This window comes from Palaemon carinicauda, chromosome 9, assembly GCF_036898095.1.
Source record: "Palaemon carinicauda isolate YSFRI2023 chromosome 9, ASM3689809v2, whole genome shotgun sequence".
Taxonomy (NCBI): Eukaryota; Metazoa; Arthropoda; class Malacostraca; order Decapoda; family Palaemonidae; genus Palaemon; species Palaemon carinicauda.
In genome coordinates, this window is record NC_090733.1 from 135,571,468 (window position 1) to 135,584,161 (window position 12,694).

At 34.0% G+C, this 12,694-nt stretch overlaps 2 protein-coding genes across 4 annotated transcripts in view; both read right to left on the bottom strand.

Annotated features, from left to right (window-relative positions):
- Positions 1 to 1,028, bottom strand: part of LOC137647163 (NFX1-type zinc finger-containing protein 1-like) — a 181,233-nt gene extending 180,205 nt beyond the window's left edge. Inside the window, exon 1 of one of the 2 annotated variants that reach the window (XM_068380441.1) lies at positions 872 to 1,028. The gene's annotated coding sequence lies outside the window, so the exon portion shown is untranslated. Of the gene's footprint in view, positions 1 to 445; positions 576 to 871 lie in introns of those variants that run through there. The other variant, XM_068380442.1, reaches the window with a different exon arrangement.
- Positions 1,029 to 2,179: 1,151 nt separating this feature from the next.
- Positions 2,180 to 12,694, bottom strand: part of LOC137647164 (major facilitator superfamily domain-containing protein 12-like) — a 22,920-nt gene continuing 12,405 nt past the window's right edge. For both annotated transcript variants that reach the window (XM_068380443.1, XM_068380444.1), the window contains exons 3-10: positions 11,878 to 12,034; positions 11,038 to 11,245; positions 9,559 to 9,760; positions 8,366 to 8,704; positions 7,106 to 7,243; positions 5,794 to 6,068; positions 4,505 to 4,611; positions 2,180 to 3,043 (exon numbers count right to left, since the gene is read on the bottom strand). In XM_068380443.1, coding sequence (XP_068236544.1) covers positions 2,991 to 3,043; positions 4,505 to 4,611; positions 5,794 to 6,068; positions 7,106 to 7,243; positions 8,366 to 8,704; positions 9,559 to 9,760; positions 11,038 to 11,245; positions 11,878 to 12,034 — 1,479 coding nt within the window. In that variant the 3' untranslated portion in view covers positions 2,180 to 2,990. The remainder of the gene's footprint in view (positions 3,044 to 4,504; positions 4,612 to 5,793; positions 6,069 to 7,105; positions 7,244 to 8,365; positions 8,705 to 9,558; positions 9,761 to 11,037; positions 11,246 to 11,877; positions 12,035 to 12,694) is intronic.

Genomic DNA, 12,694 nt, shown 5'->3' on the forward strand with positions numbered 1-12,694 from the left:
CTTACAATACCTTCTCTTGATTGGCCACAATCATACATACACCCTGCTAACCCCTTTATCTTAGTCTTTACCTAACATGGGGGGGGGGATAACACCCCCTGGCAACCCCCTTACAATGCCTTCTCTTTATTGGCCATCATCATACATGCATATGGCCGCAATCATACATATACCCTGCCAACACCCTTAGTCTAGACCTAACAAGGGGGAGTTAACGCCCCTGGCAACACTTAAAATGTCTTCTCTTAATTGGCCGTCATCATACATGCATGTAGCCACGATCATACATAAATACATTTTGAAAGGTGGATGAGTAATCATTTAGATAATCTTGATAAGAACGGAACCATATAGGCTTACTTGCAGGTAGGCCTAGACTAACGGCCTTCACAAAAATCTAGACCTATTTACTAAGGTAACAAATGATAAGGAACGCTTATATTACCTTCAATATACTAAATTTGGACCAAATCAAGAGTAAATGTCACATCCAATAAGGAAATCATATAGAACTTTTCTAATCATCGTGAAAATTGCGATAAATTCGCCCCGACTCATACACGTGAAGTTGTTTATGTTTATCTTTGTTAAGGCTCCGCCCACTGAACTTCCCCCTTGAACATTTCTCTTCATGAACAGATAAAAACACTAAGAACAAACAAAAATATGTTAAAATATAACATAGATGTTAAATGTTATATAACCTTGATGTTAAATGAAGCGAGGCACAGCCGACGAAGAGATATATCATGGAATTTAAACATTATAACGTAGGTGATTTTTTACAGGGATGGCCATTTTGCCTTAAGGCAAGACTCGATACAGGAACTAAATTATTAAAATTAATATCTTTCCAAGCACAATTACTTACCGTAGAGTCTGCAGCGGACTTGAGTAATAGACCAGCAAGTGAAAGTAGATGATGTCCTTTAGAATTACGTTGTAGGATACCTATAAAGTCCCTCGGTAGTGTAATACGTCGTGCAAGAATGAAAATTACACTCTAGACTGACTGCCTGAGACCGTGTGGGAGTGAGTCATTGACTTGCTACGATACACGTATGGATCCTGTTCTCCATTCGGAAATTCCTTCTCGATACAAATCAATATTGCAATGAGAGTTGCACGTACTACGTAAATCGTTTGTTTGCGAACTATATCAATGTCCAAGTTGAATTTTTTTTTACACGAATGCATGTAAGAATCGCCATAACATCACCTCTATTCATACCCGACTTGGGTTGTTATGTACATTCAGTATTCATACATTCAATATCTATTTTACTTTACTTTGAACGGAATCCTACACTCTACAGGACTTTCACGGTCATCTTAGCATGTGCATTCCAAGGCATTCAACATTCCACACAAAATATTTCTCGTTTATTATTATATCTATGCCTTGCCAGTATCGTAGGCCTACACTCTACAGGACCTTCACGGTCATTCTATCATATGCATATCAATGCCCTCAACATTCCACACCACATATTGTTCATTTATTGTCATATATATGCCGTACCAATATTGTAAATTTAGCACCAACATATGAGGTCGCAACTAGTACGAATAGAAATCTGGTTGGCACCCAGTGCCACAAACTGGAGCCTATACACGTATCTAACTGGTTTGAAGCCAGAAGCCGAAAAATAACACATTACGTATCTAACTAGTTTGAACCCGGAACCCCTCCACTCCCAAAATACACACATTTCGTCACCGATGTGGTGCAACGTATATATGCATCTAGAATTACAGACTCCCTCAAGTTATTGCATCACATTTCTCTCGCCAATTTTACGAAATAGGCCTAGGCCTACGTCAGCCATCGATAGTATATACGATCTTTTTTATTATCGATCTAGAGATTGTTGATTTCGTAATTCTAAATATTTAAGAATAATTTAGGTTTTCCATCTTTGCACAGCAAGTAGTATATATAGCTGTTTGATTGCATTTAGCAAGCCCAATTCAAGGTAGGCCTACGTACGGCTCTTGGTGCTATTCAGTGACGATTAATCAATGGAAGATATCACAACCTGCCTATAAATTGTTTTGCCCAATGGTACTTACACTAATTCCATCAGTCACGCAAGGTGAACATTTCATCTCTATAGTCTATAGGCCTACGCCGTTTGATTTTTCTCTAAAATAACGCCGTTTTACAAGTAGGTAATAAAGTAAACAGTGCAGGCAAATCTGCTTTATTGATAAAATATCATCAAAATAGAAGTAAAAGGAACATGGAAAATATAAACATATATAGGTCTAATTGAGACTTTGGATGACCTACCATTTAATCTTACAGAATAATAGACATATAAGGACATTGAGATGTTATAATTCCAACTAGAAACGATGATGAAATTGCAAACAGAATTTTGGTTTGTGTGTGACAATGGAGCATTTTGGTAGGCCTATAAGATACACTAAGTTAGAAGTTTAACCTGTATTGGAACAGAATTGGCTATATCACTTCAAGGCTAAAATTATAATTAACTTGTGTGTGTGTGTGTGTGTGTGTGTGTGTGTGTGTGTGTGTGTGTGTGTTGGTTTCTATATAATTTCTTTCTCGTTAACACCAAACAATATTTCTCTGCATATTTCAGTTTGTGACTGATATATTAGAACAGATTTGTAATTTACACATTTATTGAATAAATACCATCTAAATGAGACTACAATAATGAACGAAACATTCACAGTATATAAAACAGTATTCATACACGTGCAGACATACTCACATACATATACATCTAGACCAACTATATGAACTTAGTGAAATCTTTATGCAAAAGATAACATGTACACTTTTATAAACACATGCGTGCGAGTTTATATACACGTATATACACGCATGTATATGTATATAAGTGTATATTTATTTAAGGAAACCCCAAAATATAAATATGTTTCTGGCAGAACTGATTCCAGTTGTTTCCGGCTGAGCCAGATTCGGTCTGGTGTCGGACGTGGTCTGAGAAGAAGATCTACGTGTTGGATTCATTCCCCATTTCTGGTGAAATTTCTTCCCTTGTGTAAACTGTAATAAAAAAAAAAAATAAAAAATAAAAATGCTTTTAGAATTATCATCACTATCACCGAATTTATCACGGTTTCGTCATCCTCTTAACCTATAAATAAGTTAGATTGTGATAAAATCCTTTATCTGATAAAAAGTAAATTACACTCGCCTCTTATCTGCTACTCAACTGACTTATGGTTTAAGTACTAAAGAAATTGTGTATCTCAGCGAAAAGACGATGTAAATATATTCTGTATTATTATTATTACTTGCTAAGCTACCACCCTAGTTGGAAAAGCAGGATGCTATAAGCCCAGGGGCTCCAGCGGGGAAAATAGCCCAGTGAGGAAAGGAAAAAGCGAAAAATAAAATATTTCAAGAAGAGTAACAACATTAAAATAAATATCTCTTATATAAACTCTAACAAAACAAGAGGAAGAGAAATTAGATAGAATGCCCGAGTGTACCCTCATGCAAAAGAACTCTAACTGTGTTTTAGCTTAATACAATTTCACAAAACTAATTTAGTTGAAAAAAAAAATCTTTCATATAACAAATCATGACAAAGTATCAGTTACAGTTTTTTAAATATGCAAAATAGTTTTGTAATATATTACTATTCTGTAGTGAGTTGAAATTGTAATAATAATGATAATGATAATAATAATAATAATGATAATAATAATAATAATAATAATAATAATAATTATTATTATTATTATTATTATTATTATTATTATTATTATTATTAGCTAAGCTACAACCCTAGTTGGAGATAAACAGGATGCTATAAACCCAAGGGCTCTTGCAATTAAAATATATTGATCTAATATGTAAAAAAATATTTTTTATTAGCGTCTACTTTAATAACTAAGAATAGTATTTTGATTTCCAGTTCTTATTTATAATGAATAATTAAGCATACAGTACATGGATACTGTCTTTATGAACAAGAAAATATATATATAGTTCTACAGCATATAATTTGTTTAAACTTACTAAAAACATTGAAAGCACTTGTTTTGTAGATATCAGAAATTTATCTATAGAAAGTAAATATATTATTATTATAATAATAATAATAATAATAATAATTATTATTATTATTATTATTATTATTATTATTACTTGCTAAGCTACAACCCTAGTTGGAAAAGCAGGATGCTATAAGTCCAAGGGCTCCAACAGAAAAAACTAGTCCAGTGAGGAGAGGAAATAAGGAAAAACTACAAGAAGTTTAAGAACAATAAAAACATTGAAATAAATCTTTCATACATGAACCATAAAAACTTGAAAATAACAAGCGAATATAATCTTTAATATAACAAGAAGAGAAACAAATAGAATAGTGTGCCCGAGTGTACCCTCAAGCAAGAGATCTTTAACCCAAGTGGAAGACTCCCTCCCTACCAGCCATACAAGGCATAGGCCTACAGTTCACCAGACATTATCTGGTAACTGACTGGAAAAGGGACTCACCTCTTCTATCTCCGACTTTGAATCTAGTGAGGGTTAGGGTGACGAGAATGCCCAAAATGCAGGCTGAACCGCAAGCGAAGGCAATGACGTAGCGGTAGTACCAACCCCTGTTTTGGAAAAAGGAAATTATAAAGTTACATTTTTATATAGTTCATTCGTCTTTACTTTGAAGGTTCTGACGTCTGTAATATTAAAATTTAGCTTGTATATTTTATTTTTTGCTGGTTATAAAATGGTTTTATGATAATACACACACACACACATATATATATATATATATATATATATATATATATATATATATATATATATATATATACATATATATATATATATATATATATATATATATATATATATATATATATATGTGTGTGTGTGTGTGTGTGTTTTATAATATATATATATATATATATATATATATATATATATACTGTATATATACATATATATATTACATACGTATATATATACACTGTATATATATATATATATATATATATATATATATATATATATATATATATATATATATTATATATATATATGTATAGATATACATATATGTGTATATATATACATACATACATATATATATATATATATATATATATATATATATATATATATATACTGTATATATACATATATATATTACATACGTATATATATACACTGTATATATATATATATATATAGATATATGTATAGATATACATATATGTGTATATATATACATACATACATATATATATATATATATATATATATACATATATATATATATATATATATATATACACACACATATATATATATATATATATATATATATATATATATGTATATATATATATATGTATGTATAATATATATATATATATATATATATATATATATATATATATATATATATGTATGTATGTATGTATGTATGTGTCATTTTAACACTCTTGAACTACATGCTTTCAAGCATTATATGCCACATATACTCCTTACTATCCAAAGAGATATTAGATAAAAGTGCTTGAATTCTAAATTATCTTTGAGTTAATACAGAAGTAAATAGTAGAATAATACTTTTTTTTTGGGGGGGGGGGGTGTTTATAGTCCCTTAAGTTTTTCTACCATAACGGGGGCTGTCACAGAATACTATATACTTATAATGGGCACTATAAGCTCTCTCTCTCTCTCTCTCTCTCTCTCTCTCTCTCTCTCTCTCTCTCTCTCTCTCTCTCTCTCTCTCTCTCTCTAATTAAAAGAAATATGGCGAACGAAAACACACTTACTCGTCTGGATTGAAGTCCTGAATCAGCATAATAAGGACGCCATTGGAGATTTTGTCCGTGAGACTCATGAAACCGTAGACGAAAGCAGCTCCTTCCACATTATCCCCGATGAGATCAGCTGTGAAGGAAAGCGAGGTGATGAGCAGGGTAGATCCTGCGATGCCCAGGAGAGCTGCCACGGCGAAGATGCCCCAATGCCCGTAATTGCTCCCTTCTCCTAGCCATACCCATAGGCATCCACCTAGGCCTACGATGCAGCCGGCTGTGAATGCGCGCTGTGGAAGAGAACAGTGATTATGACGTATGTTCATTATTTCTCATATCGTTTATTTCCTTATTTAAATTCCTCACTGGGCTATTTTTTCCCTGTTGGAGCCCTTGGGATTATAGCATCTTGCTTTTCCAACTAGGGGTGTAGCTTACCTCGTAGAAATGATATTAAAATTAGCTGTAGGCCTATTCTTATTTTATATTATCATAAACAAAAAGTATATAAATTATTGTTTTTAAGTAACTAAGAATTAAAATCAAGATGTGTGATGTAAATTGTTAAATTAGATGGATTTGTTTATAGAAAAATGCAATTAAATGTAATTATACTGTGAATATTGTGATTGTAAAGGTGTAATATAACTTTTTAATAAAAAGATAAAAAAAAAATAAACAAACGTCCCATTTTATGCAACCTGAGACATACCAAAGTTTTGATATGAACAGTTTGAAATGTTAACATGTTAGTTTTAATCAATGACTTTAACAATTTCAAACTTCCAGGGAATGTTTTAATGTTAAACAGGCCGACATAAGTCTATTTTGATAGTTTATATATGAAAGATTTGTTTTAGAGTTATTACTGTTCTTAAAATATTTCATTTTAATTTTCTTGGTTTATTTATTTCCTTATTTCCTTTCTTCGCTAGGCTATATTTCCCTGTCCCCCTTGGGTTTATAGCATCTTGTTTTTCAAACTAGGGTTGTAGCTTAACTAATAATAATAATAATAATAATAATAATAATAATAATAATAATAATAATAATAATAATAATAATAATAATGGGAGTGAGAGATGGGGGCGTTGTTTCCATACTTTCTAACTACTACTACTACTACTACTACTACTAATAATAATAATAATAATAATAATAATAATAATAATAATAATAATAATGGGAGTGAGGGATGGGGGCGTTGTTTCCATACTTTCTAACTAATAATAATAATACTAATAATAATAATAATAATAATAATAATAATAATAATGATAATAATAATAATAATGGGAGTGAGGGATGGGGGGCGTTGTTTTCATACTTTTCTTCCTATCTTCTTGTTGATGTGCTTCATGCTCACAGAGCTGAGGAACCCGGCCAGGAACATAGCGAACGGCACCGTTGCAATGAAGGTCTCTCCTAGGTTTAGTGTCTCTTGGACGTATAGTGGAATATATACCTGAAAAGTAAATAAATCGATAAATATAAATAGCTAGCTAGCATGACAATGCCCTAGAGACTGACCATATATGCATATAAGCAGTCCCCAACGGTGGACGTATAGTAGAATATATACCTGAAAAGTAAATAAATCTATAAATCAACATAGAAAAACATTGATTTTTTTTTATCAAATTATTAGCTTTCAAATGAAACTTGATTATGAATATTTAGAAACATATTTCTGAGATTTTTGAAAATGTTGATCAAAGGAAATTTTGTAATTAGTGTTAGATTGGAGGAGAAAATTTCATGAAATGAAATTTCCAAGATATTTGATGAAATTGTAAAACCAGATTGCTGATTATGGAAAAAATAGGCCTACTTGATTTTCAAAAACAAATTCAAGTAGGCCTATATGTAGTCTTAATTTAGCATGGCAATATTTAGAATTTGATTCTTCATTCTAGATGACAAGTAAAATAGAAAGTTATTAATAATGGGTAAGAATGCAAAACTCTAAGCAGTAAGACTCTCTCTCTCTCTCTCTCTCTCTCTCTCTCTCTCTCTCTCTCTCTCTCTCTCTCTCTCTCTCTCTCTCTCTCAAACCTGCTTCCATACTATTTACAAACACAGTAACACATTTTCCTATAACTGTGTATCATTATGAATTTTAAAAAATGAGGATTTTTTGTAAAAAAAAAAATAAAAAAAAAAGTTGAGCATTGAATAATTTTTATTGTTAATCTGAAATTGAACTAGAACAATAACACTGAGGGTGCAGACCTCCACCACGGCAACTTATTTCTCGAAACCAGCTAATTGCCTTTCCCAAAATCATTTTAGACCGTGAGCGTATTTAAACAGTATGAAAACCGTGTGGGAACTTGGGGTTAAGGTTAGGGTCAATTCGGTCGACCTTTTGCTCGACCTTGACCTTGAGCTTTGACCTAGGACTTTCAAAATTGAATCCCTTCCACGTCTCAACATGATAATTAATACCTGAAAGTTTCACTAATGCAGGAGTTAAATTGTGGTCAGGAAATTGTTCACTACTCTAGGAGTTAAATTATGGTCAGGAAGTTGTTCAAAAACAAACAAACAGACTATATTCTTTAGGTTGAATGCTATAGCAACTAACCTGGTATAGATTAACGTAAAGCCTCGTAGCTAGATAGAGAATGGCAATTTGATAAAAAGGAATTTCTTTAAACCAATCCAAAAGTTTCATACGACGATAGGAAACGTTCTCTACAGCGACGATGGCATCATCACATCCTCCGTCAGTTCTCTCCTCTTCGTTTTCTCCATTGCCTTCGTTTAACTGGTTTCCTTCTTCGTTTAGGCGTTTGTCTCTCCTCTTTTCTTTTTCCTGTCCGCCCTTCGAGACCCTGACCTTGGTAAAGGATTTCTCTCGGACACCGAAATGGAAGATCGTTGAAAAGACTAGTCCCACCGCCATGCAAATTAGAGCCACATTCTAGAAAGAACATTTTTACAGATTTATATATGTAGGCCTATATATATATATATATATATATATATATATATATATATATATATATATATATATGTATATGCAACTGTTTACGATAATACCATCAACATTTAAAACTATATCTAACGTTTATTCAAAGTAATTTTGTTCATGAACGACATTTCTGACTCTCTTGGGTTAGAGTTCTCTTGCTTGAGGGTACACTTGGCCACACTAATCTTATCTTATTTCTCTTCCTATTGTTTTGTTAACGTTTTTGTAATTGTATAGGAGATTTTTTTTTTATTTTAATGTTACAGTTCTTAAAATATTTTATTTTTCATTGTTTCCTTTCCTCACTGGGCTACTTTCCCTGTTGGAGCCCTAGGGCTTATAGGATCTTGCTTTTCCAAAACTAGGGTTGTAGCTTAGCAAGTACTACTACTACTACTACTACTACCACTACTAGTAATAATAATAATAATAATAATAATAATAATACTACTACTACTACTACTACTACTACTACTACTAATAATAATAATAATAATAATACTATTACTACTACTACTACTACCACTGATAATAATAATAATAATAATAATAATAATACTACTACTACTACTACTGCTACTACTACTACTACTAATAATAATAGTAATAACAATACTTCTACCACTACTACTACTACTACTATTACTACTACTACTACTACTACTAATAATAATAATAATAATAACAATACTACTACTACTACTACTAATAATAATAATAATACATTGAAAGATGTCACTAAAACTTTCAAAACAACAATTCTTTGATGAAGACAGAGACAGACCACAGACAGCAAGACTCACATGAAATTTCCCCACATCTTCGGGTCCAATAGTATCCAAATAACAAGGTTTTTCAACGGGTTCAACTGCCACGTCGTCTTGGGCTGTGCAGTTGGTCTGTCTGATAACCCTCTGGTTGGCATCATCGCTGTTCGATCCTGTTTTCAGCACTAGGAAAGTGACAGCGAAGACGCTCAGGTTCGATAGCACAGTAAAGGCGTACCTGAAGAGAAAGAAAAACTCTGATATTGTCTTTAAAGGTTAAAGGTGTCTGGTTTCAGTTCCATAAGAATAGATGCTCACTAGAACCTCAGCCGGGCAAGCCCAACCAGCCCCCTGTGGTGCCCTACCACAGCAGTGGCCTCCCACAGTAAACAGCTTAAACTCACGGTCCCGGGCTGGGATCGATATGCTGCCATGCGAATGCTAGGCAAATACGTTACCACTGTACTAGCCAGGAGGCTAGTAAGATGGGTCTAAAGCGGGGTTTACATGATCGAACGGTTCATCGAACCCGGTTGGCGAACATAACCTGCTTGTCCAAAGGTTCGAAGAGGTGGAGTCAGCCACAAATGCATAAGGGTTTATGGACAATGAAGCCCCGCCCACAAAAGTCAGGTGAGAACAGACTTTCTTAGAGCCGTTCGACAACCGAACATCACTTTCAAGGCCGGGAGCACACTAGCAACTCTGTGGCGCCACAAAGCCACAGCATCGTGTGGCGGGGATGTGGTCTCCCATAGATTTCCATTGTTTTCAAAGTCACACCACGCCTGTGGCGGGGATGAGCGACAGAGAGCTACAGTCGCTTGCCACAGTCGCTAGTTTGCGCGGCAAAACTTGAAAACAATGGAAACCTATGGGAGACCACATCCCCGCCACACGATGCTGTGGCTTTGTGGCGCCACAGAGTCGCTAATGTGCTCTCGGCCTAAAACTTGTCTGTCAAACCGTGTTCCGCAAACTGTTGGGCTCTGATTATATGCATATATGGTCAGTCTCTTGTGCATTGTCATGCTAGCTAGGGCAGTGTCACTGTCCCTTGCCTCTGTCATTCATAAATGGCCTTTAAATGTAAACACATACTTTTGCATATGAATTGTATAAATTCATGTTTTTATAGGGCCATTATACTAGTTACTGATAATCACAGAAATGAATAAACTTAGGAAAATATGAATGGAAGCATATGAAGGCAGAAAATAATGAAAAGAAAGTGCAAACGCACAAATAATAATATTTTAGTCATTATAATAAAGTAAGATTGAGGTGTCTGACTATAATCAATTTTTTTTTATGATGTGCCTTTGCACCGACTCGCAGCGATGCCCTTTTAGCTCGGAAACGTTTTCTGCTATCTGATTGGTTAGAATTATCTTGTCCAACCAATCAGCGATCAGGAAACATTCCCGAGCTAAAAGGGCACCCCTGTGAGTCTGTGCAAATCTGCCTCACTGAAAAGAATCCAAGAAGAATAGAGTATAACTTTGCTATGTTTACCTAATGGAATTAAGCTCCGTTCTCTGGTGTTTCTTCGTCGTGAGTTCGGGAATGAGAGCCAGATGAGAGATCTGGACGCAGGCCCACCCGAACTGGAAGACGCACACGAAGAAGACGTAGTAGGCAAATTGCGTCCATTGGCTTGAGGCTCTACATCCCAGGCAGGAGTTGAAGATGAACGGGAAACTTACGGCTACCAGTATCGTGCCTATAATGATGAAAATATAGTTTTTTATTTATTGAAAATCTGAAAATGCAGCTTCTATGAATCTAGAAATAGTTGATTGTCAATGAGCGTACATGATTGAATTTGTGTTCGTATAGTTTGGATAAAAAATGTAGGCCTATGTTATGAAAATAGAAATTATAATCAGGTATATAAAATAGTTTGTTTATAAAACGGATTTGCATTGTTCTTTATAGGCAATACTTTTTCAAAATTGACTTTAACTGATGTTAATTTAAGCAGCAATAATAATAATAATAATAATAATAATAATAATAATAATAATAATAATAATAATAATAATAATAATAATAATAACTTTTTGTTGTCTAGATACTTTGGTGTTGTTACTGTTCTTAAAATGTTTTATTTTTTCTGTGTTTCCTTTCCTCACAGAGCTATTTTCCCTGTTGGAACCCCTAGGCTTATCCCATCCTGCTTTTCCAACTAGGGTTGTAGCTTAGCAAGTAATCGTGATAATAATAATCCTTTCGAAGAGTTAAATAAGCGAAAAGCCAGTTTACACAAATCAAAAAATGAGAACAAGCACATAAAATAGCTCTACACAGAAGAGCCGTTCTAAAGAAAGAACGAAATCAAGTAAATAAACTCACCCGCCAAGTGCCAGACTTTCCTTCGACCGTATCTCGCGCACATAGGAATTTTATTTTCCATATCTGAAAGGATTCCCACGAAAGGAGTACTCAGGCCGTCTGCTACTTGTCCTACAAGAAGGACCAGACCAGCCATTGTGGGGTCAAACTGTAGGACCTGTGGTGAAAGATAATAGATAAAATTGTAATGTTTTGTTATCGATAATTTACAAGTAGTGAACTAAAATATGAATTTGCCAAGTGATAATCCGTAGAAAAAGGATTTTACGTTAAGTAAAGAAAGCAAAAGAAAGGAATAATTATAATAAATGAGTAAATATACTGTATCTAGATTAAGTTAAAATAGATATTACAAGTAATAGTTAAAAAGAAGGCAATTATTCTACGGTTGTTGTGGCCTGATTGGTAACGTCTCTGCCTGGTGTTTGCTAGTCGGGGGTTCGAGTCCCGCTCAGTCTCGTTAGTGCCATTAGTGTCTGCAACCTTACAACATCCTTGTGAGCTACGGTTGGGGACTTTGGGGGAGCCTATAGGTCTATCTGTTGAGTCATCAGCAGTCATTTGCCTGGCCCTCCCTGATCCTAGCTTGGGTGGAGGAGGGGTTTGGGCGGTGATCATATAAAATATGGTCAGTCTCTAGGGCATTGTCCTGCTTGCTAGGGCAATGTCACTGCCCCTTGCCTCTGCCATTCATGAGCGACCTTATAAATCTTTAAATCTGGAACTCGAGAATGAAAAAGACGAATTTCAAGAACTCTATTCCAACCTCCATGTCTTGCAATATAAGGTAAGATTCCTACCTATTCTCTCATTATAG